This window comes from Martes martes (assembly GCF_963455335.1).
Source record: "Martes martes genome assembly, chromosome: 11".
NCBI lineage: Eukaryota > Metazoa > Chordata > Mammalia > Carnivora > Mustelidae > Martes > Martes martes.
In genome coordinates this window covers 71,557,472-71,584,307 of record NC_137899.1, presented here as the reverse complement: position 1 = coordinate 71,584,307, position 26,836 = coordinate 71,557,472, and the positions used below count along the sequence as shown (strand labels likewise).

General features: G+C 37.1%; 1 protein-coding gene across 4 annotated transcripts in view; it reads right to left on the bottom strand.

Annotated features, from left to right (window-relative positions):
- The window catches only part of ZNF277 (zinc finger protein 277), a 104,045-nt gene that overhangs the window by 16,313 nt on the left and 60,896 nt on the right, over nucleotides 1-26,836 (bottom strand). For all 4 annotated transcript variants that reach the window (XM_080817923.1, XM_080817926.1, XM_080817924.1 and 1 more), the window contains 4 exons: nucleotides 24,087-24,175; nucleotides 23,627-23,709; nucleotides 5,097-5,188; nucleotides 2,243-2,353 (listed from right to left, as the gene is read on the bottom strand). In XM_080817923.1, the coding sequence (XP_080674049.1) occupies nucleotides 2,243-2,353; nucleotides 5,097-5,188; nucleotides 23,627-23,709; nucleotides 24,087-24,175 (375 nt within the window). The remainder of the gene's footprint in view (nucleotides 1-2,242; nucleotides 2,354-5,096; nucleotides 5,189-23,626; nucleotides 23,710-24,086; nucleotides 24,176-26,836) is intronic.

Sequence of the window (26,836 nt, the reverse complement as noted above, 5' to 3'; positions counted from 1 at the left end):
GCTGCTGCAAAAGTCTTTTAAGTCTTATGATTATTCATTTTAGGTCCACAGAATCTTCAAGTGGGATATGACATCCCTGTCAGAATCTCTTTTACTTCACTCATTCAGCTTTGTGGGATGCAGGCTTGGTTTATTTTGTGGTTGGCTACACTGGCCAACTTGGCTATGCAGTCAAACTATGACAAAGATTGCTAATGCCCAAAAGTTACTTTGGTGTCTTCTAATCAAATTTTCTCTTCTAAAAATGAAAATGTAGTGATGTTCTTCAAATAATTACAATGGTAACTAGCATTGGTTGCCTCCACTGAGTACAACAAATTAGTCTATGATTTGGCATATTCTCTGAGCTGATTTGCAGGGATTAATGCCTAGTTCCAGTACACACTAGCTGTGACACTTGGTCAAGTTACTTGCCTTCTCTACTGACATTCATTTTCTAACTAACAAACCATCTTTCTCAACCTAAGTATGACAGTGGATACTGCCTGTAACTTCCCCCTATCAGTCATTAGAGTTCTATTTTTTGGAGTCACACAGATTATGTCTAAGCTCCCTTTTACATGAAAACTCTCAAATGAGTGAAATCAGTTGTTTCAATTTCGAATTCTTTTGCCATCACTACTAAACACCCTTTGAACCATTCCTTATGCCAGAGAAATAACTATTATTTTACAGCAAATAATTTATGGCATTAAAAAAAGATCATGCTAATCTTGCTAGAAAGGCACATCTGTTATTATTTTATAAATGAAGGATCATTTAGTAAGAGTGAAAGGACTTGTTTTAATGTAGTGTTGATATCAGAATTTGAACTCGGAACTTTTAATATTTCTTTCTTAATGTCACTGCTCTGAATGTTGTGTGGTGAGATTTCATTTGGAAAAAAAAATACAGGGGTACCTAGGTGGCTCAGTTGGTTGGGTGTCTGATCACTGATTTTCGCTTGGGTCATGATATTGGTCGTGGGATCAAGCCCTATGTTGGGCTCCACATTTAGTGGGGAGTCTGGGAGTCTGCTTGATTTTCTCTCTCTCCCTCGCCTTCTGTTCCTCCCCCTGCTTAAGCTCTCTAAAATTCAATAAATAAAAATTTTAAAAACGAAGAAAAAACCCCCCCAAAACTAGGTTTTGAGAGAAAAAATATTGGGTCCTCTCCTAGAGAGAAATGTTGATCAATTTCTTTCTTTTTTTTTTTTAAAGGTTTTTTTTTTTAATTTTTTTTGTCAGAGAGAGAGAGGAGCGAGAGTGAGCACAAGTAGACAGAGTGGCAGGCAGAGGCAGAGGGAGAAGCAGGCTCCCTGCCGAGCAAGGAGCCTGATGTGGGACTCGATCCCAGGACGCTGGGATCATGACCTGAGCCGAAGGCAGCTGCTTAACCAACTGAGCCACCCAGGCGTCCCTGTTGATCAATTTCTGAAAGCCATTTTAGTGACCTAGAGAATTTCCTTCCTTATTTTACAAGCTAAGCTCTAGATACCCACTGGATACCCACAGTCACCAGAATATGAACTTAGGAAAGGTGGAGTGTTATGATATATAAATGTGAGTAAGTACTAAAAGGTAAAAGAATGCACAGAGTATGTCTCACATAAAGCTGAATAACAGAACATTTTGACAATATATTTACTACATATGTGAAAAATTATACTGAAAAACAAATGAGTTACCAAAACAAAATTAAGAAATGTGGAGATACTAAGGAAAGGCACATATGAAAATTCAAGGCGATTAATAATGTTCTATTTCTTTTTTTTAAAAAAGATTTATTGAGAGAGAGAAGAGGGAGAGGACATGTGCACATACTCATGTGCATGCATGGGGGAGTGGGAGGGGTGGAGGGAGAGAGAATCTCAGGCAGACTTGACCCTGAGACCATGACCTGAGCCAAAATCAAGAGTTGGCATGCTTAACTGACTAAGCCACCCAGGAATCCCTGTTCTATGTCTTAGGCTAGATGGAGAGTATACGCTTCATACCCTATATAGCATATGTTACATGGTATGTACATTGTTTGGTATTTATGATACTTTAAAATAAAAACAGTAAAAGACAATATGATTAGAGAAAAAGAAGGCTGTCATGCAAAATGTGAATGCCTCCAACAGGAGAAATGAGAAAATTCCATTTTATTAATCACTTCTATTAATTAATCATAAAAAATTCACAACAGACAATAAAAAAATTGCCAAGAGTCCAAAATTAAAATAGCTTCAGGTTGTGTTTCATGAAAAAAAAATACTTACTTGTCCAGCTTTTTCTGTAATATGCATAGAAATTCATTGCAGTTTACAATGTTATCTGGCAATCCAATGTTGAAAACATGTTCTCTGGCCATGTGGTTCAAAAGAATAGATCTAGGAAGAAATTTGAGCAATTTATATTATTTACAAATCATCTAGAAACAAATCAGGTTAGGAATAGCAATTTTATAATGACAACACTAATCAGAAGTACATGCAAAGGTTAAACACTAAAATATAAATTTGGGCTATGAAAGAGCCATATGTTATAAAGTACTTAAGTACACATATAATCACAATAGTTCTTTAAAGTTAGTTAAAGTTCCATTAACCGCCAGTGGACAGGAATATACTCTATAGATGAACTGGGTTTCTGTCCTTTAAACTATTAAATAAACTGTGGTTTGCCTACTTTTCCAATTCATCATGGGAAGGAGGAAGAGACAACTGCCAAAGGGAAATACGTCCTGCTGTGTACATCCTGGGATCACAGACATTTAGTCAGCCCACTACCAGACACAGACCTGGAACCCACTGTAAACACATCTAAGAATATGTAAGGGTTACCATAACCTGAATACACCATGACCAGTCTGTTGATTAGTTTATGCTGAAAAGGAAAATTTTAATTTTTCTAAGTTTTACATAGCAAAAATGCCTATGTATAAAATATATTACCCTACTGGGTCTTTAGCATAACTTTATTTTTATTTTTATTCAAAATAAATAACTTTATTTTTATTTTTTAAAGTTTATTTATTTATTTAAGTGATCGCTACACCTAATATGGGGCTTGAATTCAGGACCCCAAGATCAAGAGTCCCATGCTCCTCAGACTGAGCCAGCAAGGCGCCCTCGTTATCACGTTAGTTCATAAAATGAAGGTGACAGTTTTGGGGAACTCATTAGTACATAAACCATTAACAGACTATGCACAGTGACACATAATACAGTTTATCTAGCTTATTAGACACTTATGGTGGCCCCCAAATCACTATTTTTTTAGGGTTATCATCTTCTTCCTTTCGAAAATAAAATAAAGCAACCAACCCTATCAAAATGTTCGCAGATTTTTTTAACTATTTAGGAGTCCCATTTATTATTCTTATAGTTAACACACTCTTTTAGCTAACCACTTAGCTATTATCGATAACTATAAATAAAACTAGTATTTCATAGTGCCTTTTGGTGCAAATTTTTCTCTATGCCAACTGCCCTAGAGAAGATCAAATCTTCATTAGTGGTGTTTTAAACATCAGCGCTGCAACCAAACCATTTTCTAAATTCAAATTAGTACCCTCTCCTCAATGTTTTTTATGTAATAATGTCAGTTACTGTGCTAGGCTTTTTTGTTAATACTGTAGACTGCCTTCTTTGAAGTGGGCAGAAAATGGTATTTTTCTGATTGTCCACTCTTATGTTGCCACTGAAACTACTCCCAGTTCCTAGAGGTTACAACTTCATGACTTGTATTTAAGTCATGTACATTTGTAAATATCAAATGCTGTATAATGAGAAATCTCTCTCTTTGTCTTCAGTTCCTGGCACAGAGCTTCTAAAACCCTTGGAATTTCTCCTTGATAGGATTATCGTTGTTCTGCTGACAAGGCCACTCAACCCAAAACCCTTAGGTAGCTTCATAATGGGAGTTGGTCAAGGAAAAGACTAACCATGTGATTACAAGGTGGTGCTTTTGAGCGGGTCTGACTTCCAGAGAGGGGAGTGATCTGGAGATTAAGTTCAATGACTGAAACAATGCTCATATGATGAAGGCTTATTAAAAATTTGGACATCAAAGCTCAGTGAAGATTCCTGGTTGGTGAATACTCTGATGTGCTGGGTGAGTGATATGTCCTGATTCTTTCGCACAGAAGCTCTGAGTTCAGGAACCTCCCAAAACTTGCCCTACGTATCTCTTCACTTGGCTGCTCCTTTATAACAAAACTGCAGTCCTAAGTATACTCACTTTCCAGAGTTTTGCGAGTCATTCTGTAAATTAATAACTATGCAAATTACTGGTGAGAATCCTTGAATTTTTAGCTAGTTGGTCAACTGAACTTGTGGCTGGTAATTAAAATGGAGGCAGTCTTGCTGGGCATGATGCTGCTTAACCTGCAGAGCCTGATGCTAACCATGGGCAATTAGCTTTAGAATTGAATTATAATATGCCAGCTGGTTTTGAACCAGTTGGGAGTAGTAAAGAATTATCAATACCCCAGTTTGGTTTTTTTTTAGATCTTTATTAGTTTTAATATTCAAAAGTGAAACATCAAAAACTGCTAAAGGTTTAGTGGTGATGATATAGAAGGGTGTGTCTATAGTCGTTTGTTGTACATAGTCTTGCCTGTCAGCCAACTGAAAAAGTCCTGCAACATTAAACACAAATTTATTTTTGGCATTTAAGATAAAAAGAGAGGCAAACCAAGAAACAGATTCCTAACTACACAGAACACACTGATGTTACTGGAGAGGAGATGGGGGGGATGGGTTAAATAGGTGACAGGGATTAAGGAGGGTACTTGTAGTGATGAACAGTGGGTACTGGAGTGTTGTATGTAAGTGATAAATCACTAAATTCTACACCTGAAACTAACAATACACTGTAAGTTAACTAACTGGAAATTCAATAAATACATGGAAAAAAATAAAAGAAAAAAATGAAAAAATTATTCCCTTACTCTGCTTAGAGCAACTATAGCCCATCTTTAATGTTAAGCATATTAAAAAAAAATTACTGCTGATATATAAAAAAGTCCTGAGCTAATCCACAGAACTTAATTTATATAACCATTACGAATGTTTTGATGTGTTTTCAGATGAAAAACAATAATATTTAAAGACACGGATAAGGGCAAACCTGTTCCCGAAAAATTCCTCATTGCAAAACATACAAATACCATGAAAATGGTTATCATTTCTTTCTTGCTGCTGTTGTTCCAGAATTTCTTTCTGTAAAGTAGAAACAGATATTTCATACTATTATTATTATTTTTTAAGATTTTATTTATTTGACAGAAAGAAAGAGGGAGAGGAAAAAAAAAAAGAAAGAAGGAGAGAGACAGCAAAAGCAAGGGGAAAGGCAGGCAGAGGGAGAGGGAGAAGCAGCTCTCCGCTGAGCAGAGAGCCCAAGGTGGGGCTTGAACCCAAGACCCTGGGATCATGATCTGAGCAGAAGGCAGATCTTAACCGACTGAGCCACCCAGCCATCCCTGATATTATCTTTAATAAATGTAGACCCTGATATTATCTTTAATAAATGTAGAGTTAGCTAATGAAAAATGTTATAGTCTCAATGGGAGGAATCTGGGGAAGAAGCACAAAGGGAATATATGAATATAGACAATATTTCAAACTTCTCCATGTCTTTCCTTGTATCAAAACTCCAAGTCTATACTGTTAAATGCTGACAGAACACTCCATTTGGATAGCTTTGCAAGAAACTCAGAGTCACCTGGGTCTCATCATCCTTCCCTACCCCAGCTTTACTCCTGTTCTTAATAGTTAACTCCCATCCTCACCCTCTTTCCCAAACAAAAATATGGTAGGGTTTTTGATTTGCTCCTTTTGGTACCTCCCAGTTTAGTCTGCAATCAAGTTCTGACAAATTTTTCACTTGAACTATCTTTTATATTACTTTTCTCCACCATTCCCAATGCCATCGTCCTGAGTCCGGTTTTTGATCAGTCATGGGATTACAATAAATAAGTCTCCTAGAGGGTCTCCAGGATCTCAATCCTTTTTTCATCATATCCATCCTTTTTGTTCTGAGGCAAACTCTTAAACATGATCTTCCTACGCTATTATCTTGTTATTCTTCAACTCAAATAATTTTTTAAAAAGATTTTATTTATTCATGAAAGACAGAGAGAAGCATAGGGAGAAGGAGGCTTCCCATGGAGCAGGGAGCCCAATGAGGAACTTGATCCCAGGACCCTGGGATCCCAACCTGAGTCCAAGGCAGAAGCTTAACCAACTGAGACACCCAGCAGCCCCCAACTCAATAATTTTAAATATGCTTTGGTAACATTTGCTCCAATCAGGGTGGTTCTACACACCACCTTTCCTTGAGGTCATTTTATTTCTCTTTGATTTTTGCCTGTTATGAATCTTAATCTGTAACTTAAGATTCCCATTTCTATCATGATTTCCATTTCCAGACTGCTGTATGAGAGTTACAAGCTCTGGCTCTGAAACACTGAGTAGACTTGGATTTGAACTCTGGCACTCTGTGGTACTCAGTATTTAACTTTTTCAATCATCAGTTTTCTCATTTTTAAGATGAAAATGGAAATATTATCTCAGAGAATTGTTTATAGGATTAAATCAGATAATTTATGAGCAGGGTTCAAATTGTGCATGGGTCATTAAATGTTGGATATTATTGTTAGCCAGCCAATGTCAATTTCCACTGTTTATTACTATCATCTCTTTGTTAACTGTTTGCCTGCCTTGTCTTCTGAAGGGATACGAAAACTCTTTGGAGTAAAAATTAAGTCTCAGAGTATATACCCTGTGAAGAATATATAAATGTTGAGAATTATAAATTGTGGTGATTCATAATGCAGAACTGATCTCAAAAAACTTTAAAGGGCTAAACATGAGTTGTTGTAAATTGTAACCTCTCGTCTCTGATTAAAAATTAGATTTTAAGGGGGAAAAATTAAGTCTTTATGCTGTTCTTAGAATGGCATATAGCTTCTCTTATAACATGGAGCTCAAAACAGGAACTTTATAAAGTTTATTGGTGATTCTATGAATACTTACTGAATAGCACAAAAATGAGCTAATATCTAGAAGCTTAATAAATTCCATGTGGCATTTCTGGAAGTGTATCACCCAACATCTAGAAATACTAATCCATTTGAAGAAAAAAAATTAAGAAGTTACCATAATAAAAATCAATTCCATGAACTGGTTCCATCCGTGATGGAATAATGAATATCACACTTACCCTTCCCTGTAAACTACTATAAAATAACTTGCTTCATCTATTTTATCTGTTTTCAGACACTGGATAATGGGCAGTACAGGGCTGCGATCCATGAAAGAATAAAATAATACACTGCCAGTTTTTTGCTGGGTGGTATTTTCCAAACTGTAATATAGGGAAGTGAAACCCAAATGAGGTGTAGCTACCTCACTAGATGGAGGGGAAAAAAAGAATGGAGTTCAGAACACTAAAGCAAGTGCACTCTGTGGGACAAGGTACGAGAGAGAAGGCTGGAGAGAGGGAGCTCAAGAAACCTGTACCAGGACCAGGATTTTTGGTCTTTGTCCAAATACTGAGCTGTACATGTACAAAGTAGGACTCTGTAAGTCCTGACGGAGGAATCTCCAGGGGCTGTGAAGCTGAATGGAGATTCCAGAGGTTACAGCATTGGAATATATTGGAGTTCCGACATGCAGAATAACAGACCTTGCTCAACAGTTTAGGCATACAGCAAATATTAAAGAAACTCTTTAAATTTACGTGCTGGTAGCAAGTGGATAGATAAAGGCCAGAGAAATAAAAGAGCTAAGGCAGATGTATCAGACCATCTCAATTATTGCTTTTAGAGTTTAAGTGAACCTTGCAGCAAAACTGGAATGGACAGAAGTCAAATAAAAGAGGTATTGTTAAAGGAAACCGAACTTTTATAAACATGCCTGGCTTGACTTAAAAAAAGAAAAGAAAAAAAAAGAAAACACATTTCTGAGCTCTATATAAACAACTTTGTTAGCAGGAAAAACAAAAACCCTAATAACGCTGTTGATAAAGAACCCTATCACTACTGGTGCAGTAAGGCCGAGGCCGAACATGTACTTTCTCTGCCTGTTCCTGTTTTCAGTCCACAAGACTCAGTGCTCATTAAAAGTCACAATTCTGGCTCATACTTCTCAAGTTTGTGATGATATAACCCAATTTGGCTAAAGAAAAATTTCACTCAACTTAGTATATCCTTGGTTTTGGCTCAGTACAAACACAAAAGATTTGTGAGTCTAAACCAGAGGGATAATAAGCCATTTAAGGTTTTCTTTGGCCAAATATAAGTTTTATCAACTGACCTTGAATTGCAAAACTTGAGTGGAAACATTAGAAACATAAATTGATTCTTCTTAGGAGAGCCCAATTTACACTTTGGTATATTTGAGGCAGCATGGGATATACTGCACAATAAGAAAAGTCACTGTAATGGCAAGTAACTAAAACCAGGCTGTTCTGTTCTGGAGCCTCTCTCCTACAGTGATGGCGGGTACTAAGGACTCTCAGCTAAGTTCACCTGCACAACCGACAACCATAAGAGATGAAGATTCCAGAATGCCCTTGTACTCTAGGCTCAGAGGTGCCCTAGCAGGTCCCATACAACTCCTTTAATTTTTACCCAAGTTCATTCCATTAAGATTTGCCTTTTGTCTATGGCACAAACTCTCCCCTCACCCCCAAAACACTCTTTTTAAACTCCTTTCCAGACCTTCCTCCAAGGGGAGCTACTTAAACCATTTGTTGCTCTGCCTCTGCTTTCTGTTTATTTTATTTGCTTAAGACTTTTCTCATTTTCATATTAACAAGTCTAACAAGGACTAGCTTTATTTGGATTCTCTGCTCTTCCTAGACTCGATAATTTTAAAATAAGAGAAGTCTTATATAAATGAAATAAGCAGAAAGAAGATGGTTAATTAAGAAAAAATAGTTTTTCTTTTCTCTTTCTTTCCTTTTTCTTTTGTAAAGCTTGGTATATGATTAGCTTTAGCATATACTTTAACTTACTTTCAAACAAAAAAGTATAATATTAACAGATAATCCACAGCAAGCATCACAAAGATATGCAAATCAAAGCCTACCAGCTTTGTGGTTTTATTTTTCTAAAAAAAAAAAAAAAAAAATCCCATGCTGGGTAGACATACTAGATTTTATTCACAGATTTCCAGAATAGAAGGATGAAGAGAATGTCACAGATGTTATATGTTTGAACTTCTCAAACTTATCTGATGAAATCAGAAAAAATTTTCATTACAAAATAGGCTTGGATAAAGACCACAGTTATAAGAATACAAGATCAGCTTATATATTAGGCAAAGAGTCATAATAACAAGCTGTATTTTTGTCTAATTGGTTTAAAATGTCAAGAATGGCAGGAAAGGGGTCAGTGCAGTCTTTCATCTTTATTCATAAGCTGAAGGCAGAGCAAACATTAATGAAACAGCAGATAGAGCAGATGGCCCTCAATAGTCAGAGGGGATTGACATATATAGGTAGAAAATGAAAATGTGAGTTAGGCTGAAAGTTACAAAAATCAGCCAATTTAGGAAAAAGCAATTTAGAAAAATCTCAAATCAGTTAAGTATTTGTGTAAGGGAAAGCAGAAACTGATGCTTAGAATGACATAGCCAATGGAGATAGCTTGTGTTATAGTCAGGAAGTAAAACTAAGGCTGATGTTATTAATTATAGATACCAAAAATGTTCTCTAGATACTGACATTTCAGATTCACAACAGACTTTCCAGCTGAATGGCTGTATGAGTGACTAGGAGAGCAAACAGCACACTCCGAAGGTTCCTTCCTGATCCAGCCCCTGGGCAGCAGCAGAGCAGAACCTGTCAGGCAATCTCAGTTTAGGAGCCCAGCTGAGCTCCTTCAGCAGAGAACACAAAAATTGTCCCTAGTGAAGTCAGAGCGGTGGCCCAGAGCCTCCAAAGGAAGGCAGCAGGATCTCCTAGTCCTCCTGCTTTCTACTTTCGGGACAATAGGTTATCTCTGAAGTCTTTGGGATTATTTCATTTATACTTCCACCTTGGCCCAATAATTATTTCAGGCTGCTATGAAACAATGTGGCATGAAAATAAGAGTAAAAGAAAGAAAAAATTAGGATGGGCACATAACTTGAAGGTTAAAAAATAAAAATAACACACTCATACATATGCCCTGGAAATTCCCCCCACTTGTGGCTGGTGTTAACATAAGGACAGTCTTGTGGGAAACTGTGCTTTGTGAAGTCTGGCTTAGCTCTAGGAAGCTAGAAGTTATTGATAACAAGTATACAATGTGATTTAACGGACAATATATTTAGAATAAATAGACCAAACAACATGGACTGTTTCTCATAATGATCCTCAAAATAAGCTTACTCCCATGCCAAAGCACATTCCAAACTCAGTGACGTGCAGAGGGGTTGGGTGAGGGTTACTGGGATACAATATAGATGTCTGCTTCCTCCTCATTGGAGGCTGAAAGTTTAAGACTATCCAGAAAAACTACTCAACTCAAACAATGTTCCCCGAATGCAGTTTTTATAAATACTAGTTGGTAATAATCTGGATTTTGTCTTTTCAGTAAAGCACCTAGAATGCTGCTTTTCTAGCTCTCACTTGGATGTAGAGCCTTAAAAGGTAATGAGGAGGGATGCCTGGGTGGCTCAGTAGGTTAAGCCGCTGCCTTCAGCTCAGGTTGTGATCCCAGGGTACTGGGATCAAGTCCCGCATGAGGCTCCTTGCTCGGCAGGGAGCCTGCTTCTCTCTCTGACTCTGCCTGCCACTCTGCTTGCTTCTGTGTGGTCTCTCTCTCTCTCTCTGACAAATAAATAAATAAATACATAAAATCTTTAAAAAAAAAAAAGGTAATGAGGAGACATGTGGGTTGATACTGTCATAGAAATTGCAGAGTTCTAAACACGGACTGGATCTTGCATGCAAGTCATTTAATGCTTAGCCAAAATGACTCAAGAGAACAGCCACAAACTAGACAAAAAAATCCCTAAAAAAATTCATTTTTAATCCCCATTTCACCCTTCCAACACCAACTACTGGTCTCTAAAGTTGTATTTGTTAATCAAGGTCATAATTTTTAGCATGGACTAAATTTTAAGTAAGGTGTCACCAGTTGCCTAGTCCTGACTGGAAGGGTAGGACGGGGATTGTGAGAAAATTATCCCAATAACAACTAGCAATGAGTGACATAATCTGCCAACATCTCTGCAAAGACAAACTTCTGACAAAATATATTCCAAGATAACTAAGTACAGCAATTTATTATACTTATCACTAGCAACTTGGTTAAAAGATCAAGCTTGAGTACCAAACAAGTATAGGTTTTAGAATTTATTTATGACAACTAGTTAGTTGATTCAATTGTTTCTTTAAGCCATGCCTTTCTTTTTTTTTTTTTTTAGATTTTATTCATTTATTTGACAGACAGAGGTCACAAGTAGGCAGAGAGGCAGGCACAGAGAGAGAGCAGGGAGGAAGCAGGCTCCCTGCTGAGCAGAGAGCCTGATGCGGGGCTCGATCTCAGGACCCTGAGATCATGACCTGAGCTGAAGGCAGAGGCCCAACCCACTGAGCCACCCAGGTGCCCCAAGCCATGCCTTTCAATAGACAAATACATGTGTCTCTTTGAACTCTGAGAAAGGAAAAGCATCTATCTACTTTAACCCAAAGTGGCACTTAATCACTAAGATATTAATTAAAATAAAAGAGAGGGAGGAGGAGGGGTTCTGCTCTGCTACCCTGCTTAGGATTAAGAAAGCCACAGAGGGGAGCCTGGTTGACTCAGTAGGTAGTAGCATGCGAGTCTTGATCTTGGGGTTCGAGTCCCATGTCGGGTGTGGAGATGGAGATTACTTAAAAGCAGGATCTTTAAAAAAAAGAAAAAAGTCACAGAGAATATCCTTATAATGAGAAAAAGTTGGAAAAATCAAAAAAGGAAAGAAAAATAAAATCATTCCTTATTTTGAATCCAAAAATCTATATACTTGTAACCACAGGACTGTATATTTTATTTATTTTTAATTTATTATTTTTAACTTTTTAAAAAAGATTTATTTATTATTTTAGAGAGGGAGAGCATGCATGTATGAGTGCAGGGGAAGGGGGAGCACGGAAGAGGGAGAGGGAGAAGGAGAGAATCTCAAGTAGACTCCCTGCTGAGCACGGAGCCAGAGGTGGGGACCGATCCTGCAGTGCTGAGATCCCACGTGAGCAGAAATCAAGAGTCCAACAGCTAAGAGACTGAAGCTCCCAGGCACCCCATTTAATTTTTTTTTAAGTTTATTTATTTGTAATCTCTATACCCGATATGAGGTTTGAACTCACGACCCTGAGACCAAGAGTCACATGCTCTGCTGACTGGACCAGGAAGGCACCCCTGAATTGTACACTTTAAAAGGGTGAACTGTATTTCTGTGAATTATATCTCAATAAAGCTGTTATTTTTTAAAGGAAAAGAAAAAAATCTGAAGCCCCAAGACACAAGATAAACTGAATTCCAAAGGAGATAAACCTCTCTCAGGAGGGACAGAGACACAAATTATTTCCCCTTTGAGAAAAGGAAAAAAGAAAATAGCTTAAATTTTACAGAATTTTTAAAGGGTAAGTTCCTGGGAACCCTTGCCACAAAATGGTCCAGCTCTTTCTTTTCTACAGGTTTCCTTCAAGTTCTCAGGAGAAAGATTGGCAGTAGGGGAAAGAAATATGAACAACAGCCCATCACTGGTGAGCAGACACAAAACCCACTTGATTCCTAGGACTCTTCTTTAGCATTCAAAGCAAAAGCCAGAAGCCGTGGGGGGAAGGATCCAAACCTTGCATTGCTACAAAGCATTGGTTTTCTGCTGCTAGGGAGAGGGCAAGAAATGCTGAGAAATAAAAATATCATTCCTGAGTTCTTTCTGAGTGTACAACAGTGTTCAGTGGTATAAGAGCTGGATATGAAGACAGGCTCAGGAGATCCCAACCAGCAGTTTGCCAAGCAAGTTCTACAACACATTTTTTCTTAGAACATTGAAGCAAGTTACAGGCATGTATTCTGGTATTAAAGGATTTAAATATTAAAAAAATAATAAAGACATTTGAAATTTATGGAAAGGATGGTTATTCTTTCTAAAAGACAGAGTAGGTCTGGCCACAATCTGTTGGGATGACACCAGGGAAAGGAGGCAGCAAAGGTCCAGGGTGCTTTTATTTTTTACTTCTATGAGGGGTTGCAAAAGATCATCCCCTCAAGAAAAGAGATGGTGGCATGAACATTTAGGAATATTAATAGAGTTAAAACCTTGAAGAAGAATCAATCCTGGAACAGTTTAGAATTCAGATTTACTTAAGTTTTCAGCCATCAATATAAGTTCAGGGTAAAAAATAAAACAGTAAAACATCAACAAAATGGAAGTTTAAAAGAAAAGTAATAAATATTAAAAAGTACGTTAGTCAGATGCAGAAAAAGGTCTGTACTGTTGATATAAATGAGTCACAAAGTACTAGCTTTCTTTTGAAGAGACTTGGTTACAGCACTAGAACCCAGACTGCATACCAAATGGCAAAGCCCCCTAATACAGATGGAACACTGATCAGCCTTTTCTCTTTAAGAGTGTGAACATTTGCAGCTCTTACAGCACTGGAGATTCTGGGGGGCACTCCTTTGAGAAGCTGACATCAAGTCATGTAGAATTGTACCTCTCCTATCTTTGGTCATAAAAAGGAGACCACAGAAGTTTGTTTGCTATTTCCTGCTCCCCACACCCCCACTGCCCCAAAGGAGTAAATGAATTGAAATTAACACAGAGAAGGTTTTATATTGTTTTTTGGTGAAAACAGGTGACTTGGAACATTCCAGCTGGCTAAAACAAATGCCATTTACTCAGCAAAAATTTCCCAAAGGTTAATTGAAGTTTTGGTATTATACTGGGCACTGTGAACTACACCTTCTTTTTGGTCATAATCTGGAATTCAGAATAGGTTTAAATCTTTCCCACTCACTGAGAAAAAAGTTCTTGTAAATTGATCAGTGAATATTAAGGTTTTAATGTCTACTTTGTAGCTGATAGCTAAAGTTAATAATTCTCTACAGAAACCAATTCTTCCTAAGTCACTTCAGTCACTGGAATTACTCTTTAAAATGTCTTTACTGGGGTGCCTGGGTGGCTCAGTGGGTTAAGCCTTTGCCTTCGGCTTGGGTCATGATCTCAGGGTCCTTGGACTGAGCCCCACATCGGGCTCTCTGCTCAGCGGGGAGCCTGCTTCCTCCTCTTTCTCTGCCTACTTGTGATCTCTCTCTCTCTGTCAAATAAAGAAATAAAATAAAATAAAATAAAAAGTCTTTTTCTTCCAAAAGCATTTTCAAAGCATTGATTTATCTGCAGCTCCATTCTAGAGGCTTACTTCAGATATCAGCTTTTCTAAAAACTCTTCTCTTCCCCTTTGGAAAAGCCATGAGATTTTGGAGAACAGCTTTCCAAATAGAGCCAATAGCAGGTGCAAACATCAAGTGATGCTGGCAAGAGCTTGTGTCTAAGGAATGGAGACAGAGACGTGGCCATGTGGCTGGATATGGTGACCAAAGTTGGAGAGAGAAACAGGCACCACACCCTTTGGGATCCTGGTAAGAGCTCTGGATTTTTATTCTAAATAAATTTGAAAGTATTGGAAAATTTCATTTACTGGAGTTATATGAAACTGAATGAGTGAACATTATATAAACTATCGAAATGGTCTTCAAATCGTTTCAAAGTCAGGAAGGATAAAAAATAACACCATCCTTTCTTGTTCTTTCTGCCACTTCTCATATCTTCTTATAGTAAGCATGGTATTTTCATTTTGATCTCACTCAGAGTTATGGTGAAGGCTTATCACATCCTTTCTCTAACGTAAAAACTCATATGAGGAAATTAAAGTATAGAAAACTCAGTAAACTTCCACCAATTTAAGGAATGGAGAGCAAGTCTGATTAACAAAGTAAAATGGAAATGAATTAATTTTGTGTAAAGATACTGACGCAGTTTCAACCACATTCAGAACAGAACTTGCCGGCAACTTACTTAAATATTTTAGAAGCCCTCTGAGCAGGGGTTAAGTAAAAAGCTATGTATTCACCAAAGAATTCCTTTTTAAGTGTTTTTCTAAAAATGCTAGGTAGCCCCAGGAAAGACTAACCTGTCTGCCGGAATCTGATGACTTGGGCATTTTGAGTTCATGTTCATAATATACCCATACAATATACTTAGTATACTTAAACAAAAACACAGATCCGCATGTAGAGGCAGGAATAACTGTATTAAAGCAAGGATTATCAATGACACAATACCATTTCTTAAGATAAATCAGCATTTTATGAGAGCTAATAGGAAGTTAACTTTGACAATAATGTCAAGGATCTTAATAAACAAATGAGAAAAGACATGTCAATGGCTAAAGCAAGACAGTAAAACAAAAAAGCCAGAGAGAAATTTCTTAACTGGTTTATGATATACTCCCACAAATCCACGAGGTTTGATGTGACTAATATTCCACCTTCTTAAAAGACATCAGCACCTCCCACCCCTTCTGAAACGGCAATGATAACAGAAACAACCATCTGCTTGCTACATAGGACAGAAAGCATTTTTCTTCTTCTTGGAGTCGCAATGAGGTGGCTTTTTGAAAGGAAAGGAAGAGACAGAAGAGACAGAATTAACTAGCAGAGAAAAAAATTACATAAAAGTAACCATTAACAGGGAACAGACCATTACACTGAAAAAAAAAAAAAAGAAAAGAAAAGCAGAAGGACAGAAGAAAAAGAACTGCAAGAGTTAAACACATGCAAATTAGAAAAGTCTAATTTTCATTTGTACCGAAGATATGAGGGAATCTAGCCTAGGCAAGAAGAGGAGGATTTTAGTAATGGAAAGGTGGCTACAGGAGACTGCAAAATGCAGTCTCTTACACGGGAAGAGGAGAGAGCATCCAGGGCATGGCTCAGTACAGTATAATCTCCCTGAGGAAGCATTTTCTTAGATAAACTCAAGGTCAGATACACCCTTATGTTTCTTTAAAGATAGGGAAAACTCTGAAAACATATTATCTTCAAGTTTTAAAAGAAAATGTAAGCAGTTTAGGTCCAAAGAATTAAGAATTTACTACCTACCACTGACTTAATAAAGTAAGAAATGGGATTTTTTTTTTTTTTTAGATTTTATTTATTTATTTGACACACAGAGAGAGATCACAAGTAGGCAAAGCGGCAGGCAGAGAGAGAGGGGGAAGTAGGCTCCCTGCTGAGTAGAGAGCCCGATGTGGGACTTGATCCCAGGACCCTGAGATCATGACCTGAGCCGAAGGCAGAGGCTTAACCCACTGAGCTACCCAGGCGCCGGAAATTAGATTTTCTTAAAAAAAAAAAACCTTAGCAGTAGATACAGAACACTATTACTTATTTACATATGTATCTATGTTCCCACTTATCCATTTTTATTCACTATAACAAAGGTCAATTTAGAAAATGTCTCTTTTGCTTATAGAAGTAAGATCGGGGGCGCCTGGGTGGCTCAGTGGGTTAAAGCCTCTGCCTTCAGCTCAGGTCATGATCTCAGGGTCCTGGGATCGAGCCCCGCATTGGGCTCTCTGCTCAGCAGGAAGCCTGCTTCCTCCTCTCTCCCTCTCTGCCTGCTTCTCTGCCTACTTGTGATCTCTGTCTGTCAAATAAATAAAACCTTAAAAAAAAAAAAAGAAGTAAGATCAAACTAAATAAAGGATCTTGGTACAACTGGAAAAAAGCATGGTGCACCGGGTTTGGGAAATAGCAGGAGTCTGGGATGCTTCCCTTATTATTTTATACAGTATATAACTGTGGCCTTGAACACTTCTAACAACCTTGACCTTGTTTTTTCCATTTAAACAGAAATAATTTAATTGTCTTACTGGTTTCATAGAGCCAATATGTATAAAAAAATGGCATGTAAATTTTTAAGTTCTGTTAAAGCAGTTCAGAGTGGTAAACTTTAGGACTGAGTTTCAGACTGGGTTTATATTTATTTGCTAAACAGAAACATTAATCTGAAGGCTAAAATTGCTCAGTGGTCATTTTAGCTAATTGATCTCTGTTGGTTGTTAATAATGTTATAGTTCAATGGGAAATATCATATTGTTTGGGAAAGTTGTTCTAGATGCAGTCAGAAGGAGTATGCTACAAGGGTAGGAATTACGCCAGAAAGGTATACATGTAAACTGACTTTTTTGCTTTGAAGACACTAATAGAAAACAATTTAATCCTTTACTAAAAATCTCTAAAATATATAAAGAAAAGTGCCAGGAAGAAAAAAATCTTAGGAGATTAGTAGGAGAACCACAATTTCATTTTGTTGTTGTTTTGATTGTGTGTGTGGGGGAGGTGGAATATATAAAGTAGCATTAAAATCAAACATTTTTTAAAAAAACATTTTAAAATTGTCATAAAATATTTATAGTTGTCATGAATGACTGCTCAAGGTGATACGATAGTGATTTTTTAAAAAAGAGAAACTTCCATGCAGTTAAATGGATATCTCTCCTTATCCCAATTTAATTGAAATTACATCTTGTTACTGAGAGCTTATGAATGCCACATCTTTTCCCATGGGCCAACTGAAAAACTAGTGCTTTTTAATACTAAGGTGTAACCCAGTGATTACAGATGTCTGCCTTGCTATTTTATATCTCTTTTAACAATCAGGGAGATCTAAAAAAAATCAGGGAGATCTGACTATACAGTTTTATAGACCCATCTCACCAATACTTGAGGATTAAATTTAAATTAAACCTTTATGAAGAAGGTTCAGAGAAGATACAAAGTAAACAGGACAATCCCAACCCTTAAGAGGCATTTATTCCAACAAGGAAGATAGATTTCTGAATAACAGTAACTGAAAAGCCAAATAAAATAGTGTATTAAGAGAACTCTGAAGACGTTATTAATTCTGATAGGTGGCATCTGGAAGCTTTTTTGGCAAATGTGGCATTTAAGCAATATCTTGAGGGGTATTTTATTTATACAGGTGGACTGGTGGGGCTGGCATTCCTGATTGATGAAGCAGAGTCCTGAAAGTACCTAATAGATTTGAGTAAATGTGAGACAAGTAGTGTTTTCACCAGACTGCATTCTCTACAAGGGCAGGGAGTATGGCCCATTTCATCCACTGCTAGAACAACAGCATTTAGAACACTGTCTGATACAAGATAAATATTTATTAAATAAATGAATGAACTGAACACTTGAGTAACTGAAAGATAAAAAGACACTAGAAATGCAAGCTTAGCTCATAAAATCTTGAGACTATGCAGATGATAAAGAACACTGCAGGTTTTGGCAGAATAAAATGATCTGCTATATGTTTTAATATTAAAATATTAAATTATATTAATATTAAAATTCTGGAGGCAATGTCAATTGATTGGAGAGGTGAGTCCACAGGCAAGGTAGATAAAAGGCATGAAGATTACAAAGAAAAGTATGAAAATGGGATTCAGAAGTGGAACTGACAGGAGTTAAAGTCAACCCTAGAAATCTCCAAATTGAGTGACCAGAAGAATGGTGGTACCATTACATAAGCAAACAGGCAAATCACAAACTTTAGTAGAGAAAGAAATAAGTTCAGTTTTAGGCACATTCAACTTAAGGTGTTGACTGGAAATCCATATGGAGATGTTTAGTATAAGGAAGGAGAGTTAGATTTGGGGTTTAGAGGTAAACCAAGATGAAAGCTGTAGATGAAATCAATCAACAGGTATTTATTCTGACTGCCTACTCTGCACCAGCACCAATATTTGAGCCATCAGTGTAGTGGTAATAGTTATGAGAGTGCACAGTCTAGATGAGGGAATGACCTTGAGAAACTTATACATAGCCATTGAAGAGAAAAGGGGCTAAAGGGCCACTGGAGGATATTAAGGTAGAATGATGAGATCAAGGAAACATGTTTGTTTGTTTGTTTATTTCAATAATTATTTTTAAAAATATTTTATTTATTTGAGAGAGAGAGTGTGTGCGTGCGACAGGGAGAGCGAGAGACTGAGAGGGAGAAGCAGACACCCTACTGAGCAGGGAGCCTGATGTGGGACTCAATCCCAGGACCCTGGGATCATGATCCCCTGAGCCAAAGGCCAAAGGCATGACCTGACTAAGTCACCCAAGTACCCCCATTTTTATTTATTTTTAGAAAGATTTTCTTTCCTTTGAGTGTGGGGGGTTGGGGGGGTGGGTGGGAAGGGACAGAGGGAGAGAGAGAGAATCCCTGAGCGTGGAGCCTGATGCGGATCCTGAGATCATGACCCAAGCAAAAACTGGTCTGACGGTCCTTACCCGACTGAGCCACCCAAGCACCCAAGGGAACATTTTAAAGAAGAAAGCTAAAGAAAAGAAGGTATACAAACTATTAAACTCTCAAGAATCTTTCCTAATCTGTAGTTCCCTTCTGAGCACAAATAAAAAAAAATCAAAGAAGTGTTAAGTAGGAATCAAGCTTTTCAAAAAGAAAACTGGGAACACACACAAATCTCACAAATGTCACAAGGAACCAGTGAGGTCTACAAGAAAATGGAAAAAGAAATATGGTTCTAGCCTTAAATCTGTTATGGTAACCTGAAGTGAATTATTTAGACTCTATATATGTCCAACTACTCACATAGAAATAGGAATTTTTTTAAAAATGGGGGAAATACCAACATGAACTTAGCAATATATTGAGTACTACTTAAGAACATTTAAAGAGGTGGCAAAGTAAATTTGAACTCAAATCATACAGAAGTATTTAACTAAATGCTTTATTGAGAGTTTCAAATGAGAGAGTAAATATCAAAGAATATAATCCATATGTGAGTTACCATTAATGTAAATCAGGAGAACAAATACCACATGAGTTCTCCAGTTTGAGGGTCCTTCCCTCATGGACTTGAACTGAGTTCACTTAAACACAGATTACATTATATATCCAGTATCATAATGTAACTTAATTGGTTTAAATTACATTTTTCAGAAGCTAGACTTAAACTCTGATGAATGAAGAGAAATTCTTTGATAAAATACAATCAATAACAAATAAGGAAAACACTACCAAGCTGTGGCAGAGTGGGTGACTTAACCCTCTGGGTGTATGATTCCCCTCAGGCGAGTTCTTAGAGGGAGAATAAGGACCAAGGGCATAAATCTCTTCATGAGTTCCACTACACAATGACAAAGCACCTTTCAGGAATGGTACACCAATTCATATTCCTAAAAGCAGCTGAAAAAGTTTTTGTCCTTGATGAAAGATAAAAGGTGTACTATTGTTTTTGCTCAGAATTGTTTCATTTGATTGTTTGGACTTCTTTCTGGAAATGCCTGTTACTGATAATGTAGAGCTCATTATACATAAAAGAGAGATATCTTGTCATCACTGCAAACGAACATCACCCACACCAACTTCATGCTTCCATAGTTTAGAGCATAAAACTGTGATGAAATGCCTGACTGCAAATTCAACCTGTTTTCCTGCTATTTGGCAAATCTTTCCTTGTTTGATCCTCTCGCCATGATTCCCAGCAGCAGCCTACTGTAAATCTCCTGTTTTCCCTAAATTCCAGTCCTAGCCTGAATCCCTTCCCTATACAAACGCAGAGCATCCAAAACAGAGCAATTCCCAGAGCCTAGAATAAGAGTAAGGCATACGGGAAGCTGAGTACTTACTACTAGACTGGCACGGCACTCTGAAAAAGGCACACATTTGGTTTAAAGTCCCATCTTGCTTCTTGTTCACTATGTGGTCCTGGGCAAAAGAGTCTTTCTAGGACAGAGTTTCCTCATGAAGAGAACAGCATTTAAATAGCTACTTCAGAGGGCTGACGTGAAGCAAGGACCTAAGGCAAGGAATGGCATATGGGTGGCTCTCAGTAACTGCTAGCTTCTTTCTATGTCTCCACGTTGCTCTGCTCTTTGCCAGAGTTGTCAGTGTTAAGTGGATTTTTACACAGCTATATTTATCATCTTTTCTCCACTTCACTCCCATAGACAATGGGGAGACATCGATGGGTCTTTATCACTATAAAGTCAATGTTCCACAACTTAGCTCCATTTCATCTCTCTGAATCCATCTCCTACTCCTCCTCCAAAAATCTTTCTACCTTAGCCAGACTGGATTTAATCAACTTTCCTGACATCTTGAATACTTAGATCCACATGCATTCTTCCTCCCATTTTCACAACTCTCCAATTGCCCAAATCCATTTCACTGTTAGGATACAGTATTATCATTATTATTTGCAACCTTTATTGAGTGCTTTCTATGTGGCAGATACCGTTCTAAGTATATTACATGCAATATCTACTTCACCTTCACAAACCCTACAAGATATTCTATCATCTCCAGTACTGAGACAAGAACACATATTTGCCTTTTTCCTCTAGAGTCTATATGCTCTTCTATCACAGGAGCCAAGCCTTGCAATTTTTCCTTTGTATGATTATCTAGTTAAGCAGGAATTCAACAAATATATACATATATATTTTATATTTTGTTTAGCTGCCATAATACTTTCATCAAATGTATCACTTTGTCAGACTATAAAGTTAGTAAGAAGGTATGATGTGATTTACTAAGAAACACACATTTGGTCTTTGTCCTTGCACATAGCTCCTAAAGTCCTAAGTGTTCAGAGCTATAAAAAGTGTTTTTTGATATGTTAATGAGTGACTTTTGGAAAGCACACAAGTAACCTAAGGATGTGAGGGATGCTGCCAGTGGAGCCAACCGTGTGATTAGAGGGTTACAATTTTCAGCACCCCCCCTCCTACCTAGGAGAGAGGACAGAGACTGAGATCAGTCACCAAAGGCCAATGAATTAATCAGTCATGTCTCAGTGATGAAGCCTCCACAAAAATCCCAAAAGGACAAGGTCTGGAGAGCTTCCAGGCTGATGAACCAGAACGCCTCCGTGTGCTGTCTTGCCGGGCCCCAAACTCTACAGGGACAGAAGCTCCTTTGCTTGGGATCTCATCCCATGTATGTATCTCTGCATCTACTACTGATTCATATTCTTTGATATCCTTTGTAATAAACTGGTAATGTCGTTAGTAAACTGGTTTCCTAAAGGGAGCTGCTCTGGCAAATTAATGAAACCCAAGGGGGTGGGGGTCACGGAAACCTCTGATTTATAGTCAGTGGGTCAGAAGCACAGGTAGCAACCTGGACTTGCAATTGTCATCTGATGGGTAGGGCAGTTTTGTGGGACTGAGCCCTCAATCTGTGGAATTGGATACTATCTCTGGGCAGATAGTGTCAGAATTGAGTTGAATTGTAGGACACACAGCTGGTGTTGGAGAATCGCCAGTGGTTTGGGGAAAAAGAAAATAAACATGCTGAAATGGGTGTCAGAATCTTAAAAGATCACCTAAATTTTAGAGATGTAATATTTCTGGGACTGCATCTATCTGCAGACATACGGTAAAGATTCTGTGTATAGAGAAATAACAATGGCTGAAACAGTAGGGTTTGATATAAAGAAATCCTTGAGGCACTAGGATTATGTCAGTTTGATCATTCTTGATTAAGGCCACTGTGAGCGACAGTGAGAAAACTCAAAGCAATAAAAAATTATGAGTAAGTACAAGCAAACAAACTCCCCCCCCCCCAAAAGACTGCAAATTCATCCGTGTTTTGTAGACTGCTTAAGACACTACAACAGAGAAAAAAAGACTTAAGAAGTCCTATTTCTTTACTGGTTTGTTGCCACAGTAAAAGCATAACTTTTTTGACATATAAATCAACATCCAATAATATCTTTTCTCCTCCCTGTGTGAAAAATAATCATTTGGAGCGTTTACAAAATATAAGGAGCTTCAGGAGGCTTCCTTAAATCCGATGACTCTGATGGATTAGAATGTATTTTCTTCTTCCATGTCTTGAGAATTTAGCAGAAAACAATGAAATCACAGCTCTCTGTCATAACATTATTTAGACAAATCCAAAGACATAAGGAATATTTAAAGGTAACCACTAAAGGAGGAGCAAGTCATTTTCAAGTAATAGTTGAGATTAAATCACAAATAATGGAAAACTGTATATTTTTAAATAAAATTATTAACTTTAAAAAATGAACAAATTTCTGTTCAACTTATGAAAATAAAAATGTTCACACTTGTATATGTTGTCACCCTTTTTAAAGACCAAAAATGCTGAGTTTCAAATTAGCTTGCTTATGATTAAAGCTGAAAATGAGAAAGGCTACTATGAACAAACCATATGCTTAATTCATAAAGGGGTATAAAAGAAGTGCATAGCACATTCCAGTGAAGAGGAGAAAAAAAAAAGTTAATTAATTCAATTCAATTTTAGCTGAGGGCATTTTTCCACGACTGCTGAACCCTAGCATGTGCCAGGCAGCTAAAATTACACTAAAATGTGTAAGCTTTGTTGTTATTTTAGAGATAATCCAGGAAGCCAAACAAAGTAAAAAATTCTCACTGCATTTTTAACATGAACGCTTTAATCTTCAATCAAGTGTATACTTATCTTCTGTTTTAAGATCTTTATGTATTACCTCTTTTGTGTATGTTTGAAAGTTTTAAGATTAAAAAATGAAAATAAACAAAAAAGAACAAAAGTGATTTTACATGTATATCCAAAACATTGTGCATCCTCTAAAACCATTCTTACCAGTCTCTGTTTCTGAAGTTCTTCTCTAAGTAGTCGATCTTCTGGTAAAACGTCACATAACAAAAAGTAATTGTCTTGTTCTTCTGTTGAGAGATTAGGAAAATAAATAAGGTCTATGGCCATACCACCCTGAACCCGCCCGATCCCGTCTGATCTCGGAAGCTAAGCAGGGTCGGGCCTGCTTAGTACTTGGATGGGAGGAAAATAAGTAAGAAATGGTACTTAGCATTTTTTCTCCAGAAGCATTTATTCCTTTAAAAAACATACATATATGTATGTCCATTAGGATTTCTCTTCTGGTATATAGTTCTGCTTAGCCATATTGAAGTTAGGCAACATAAAGAGAGCAATTTAATTTTAGCTACCACGAAAGTGAGAGAAATCTAATTTAAGAAGGTAAGGTTATTTCTTTGGATTTTTGGATTGTAGGGAAAACATGGTAGCTAAGATGTATACTTACCAAGTGGAGCTGTGGAATTGATTCTTATCACACTACAAAAATCTGTAATGGGCTGTTCAGTGAACCTTTTCCTCCAATATAAAATGTACCTTAGAATAATCAAAAACAAAGGATAGTAAGAAGACCCAATATACTACTTACTATAGAGTGATAAGGTTTTATAAGATCATTTAATTATCCTAAAACAATAAATCAAATGTTGACTGAGAACTGCTAGAAAATTTGTAAATGGAAATGCAGTAGAGCACTGTAGAAATATGAAATAAATATTTAATGAAATGAAATTACTCTGTAAAGGCATGGACATGATTAAACTTTACTATCCCCAAATTCAATAAACAGACATATGGGGAAGTTAAAATGAATTATTCTTAGGTGATAATGAAGTTCTTCTGAAATCACATCTAAGTTTATGTGAATTTAAAATGCAACAATGATTAAACAGGCTTTATCACACATTTTCCAATATATTGAAAAGTGGGGGGGTTATCTTACACATAAAAAGAACTGAAGGCAAAAAAAAAAAAATGCAATGAGATGTCAGTCTAAGTTCAATACCTATATGACAAGACAGAAAATTTTGTATGTGCACGCTGTGGCTGAAATGAGGCAGATTTTTTGAAAAATAGCCAAGCTTACAATTCTTATATCTAATGAGTAGACTAAGAAGCAGCACCCTCTGTAAATTTTAAAGCATAGCATAAAACCCGGACCTGCACTGTCTGATGAAAGAAGGAGTAAGACGACAGGATTCAACCACCTGTTCATCTTCCTGTTTATCTAACAAGATTTATATTAGCAATTACAATCTCATTTATCAAATGGTACCAAGATAAGAAGGTAGCCTCCTCCATGGGGAGAAGAGACATGGAAAGGCTGACTTTATAGCTGACCGTTTATCAGGCTATATGGTTGATAAAGAACAACAACAACAACAAAGAACAACCAAAAAAAACTTACAGCAGAAAAAGAAAAACCCCAGAAGGGGATGGGACTTACCGAAATAGATTTAGTAACAGACAGTAAAAAATTGGACATTTTAAATGGCTTGGTAGAGCAACTAGCAGTGTTTTGTACATAGGTTAGCAAGAAATATTTTTAAGAGGTAGAAGAGCATTTAAAGATTCCTGTAAGTTTCTCTAAGTAGCCTTCAACTCTCACTATTTTGTCTCCTTTTAATTCTTCTTTCCCTTTTTCTTACCATTAATGTCCTAGCCCCATGGTGCTCTACAGAAAGGGCTTCACGTATTTAAAAAAAAAAAAAAAAAGTGCTCGTGGAGAGGTCTGAGACAGAGAACTGTGATACAGAAAAATATAAACAGACGACAAGACTGAGTTTAGAACATATAAAGAAAAGAAGTAAAAGAATAATATATGAAAATAGAACCATGTTTTAGTTCTTCCTTCTCATGTACAACTATACTGTTGACCTGGATGGTTAAATAAGGGGAGAACTCTTTCCTTATAGATGGTGCAAGACCTTATTTTAAGAGATCTAAAAATGGTGTATCAGAGGCTCCAGCTCACCCTCAAACCATAACCACTGACACTATGGCGAGCTTGTTGGCTTCCACACGAGAAGTGTCAGATGCAGAAGGCAAGTGCGTATTGGAGCCATCAATGGGGACGAAAAGAAGAAAAGTACCTACAAAAGGCAGAACCATTATTCTCTGGTCACCAAGGGCAGACTGCACTGTTCACTTAGTATCCTGAACAGCTACTCTTACTCTCCTCTTTTTCATTCCCCACAACGTACCACCAAACCAGAGGAGAGAGAAAAAGGGAGAAATAAAAGGAAAGAGAAGACAACATAAAAATGATACTCCCAGCCACTCTCCTTATTTTCCTCTCAGCATATTTTCTATTGTAAATTGGGACCAGGGCTGAAGAACACAGAAGAACCTCTATTAGAGACGCCAGGAACAGAAGATGGATTGTTCTTCCAAACCATACTACATAGCCATCTATTTTCTGACTAATCAAATTCATACAGCAGAACCGGGTGCTAAGATAATGGACTTAAACAAAAACCAGGACAGTCAAGTTGGATGCAGAGTTTTCATCATGGCTACTGCTACAATACACCACAGAGAGGTTCCTTACCCTGATTACTACTCCAGTGAGGACCATCTGGGGGATATTCAATCTTAGGGGAACACTTAGTATGCCTCTTCTTCATGTTTTCTTACTTCTCTAGTGTATTTAAAGCGACAGTTGCAATCACTCAATATTTAAAGGCAGCCAAGAAATGACATGTGATATGAATTATTTATTTGGAGGACAGTTATCAAAGCATTTTATACTTCATTAAAAAGCCATAAGAGTAATTATTAGGTCATCAGCAAATACTTTTTTCTTTTGAAAGAATTTCAATCATGTTTCATTGAATTGTTTCCCAAAAAAATCCTTCTAGTAGTCTTGCCTGCCCAGCCTGACTGTAATTGGTGTACTTTCTCACAGAGACATAAAGATTTGAGATATGGTTGTTAATTAAGTAGTACTGAATGACTGGGACTTAATATAGAAAGGGGCAAGAATTAAGGAGTTACCATTTATCTTCTGGAAAAATTTTATTTACTGTATAAAGCTTGTAAATGGTTCAGTGTAAATAACTATGTTAAATGGCTCAAAGGGAAGATTTTTATCTGTTTTATTCTGAGAAAGTTTTACTGTTAACTTTTTTCCAATAAAATGTTAAATATATTTAACATGAAAATTTATAGTTTCTTTCCTATAAAGAACAAGGTAAG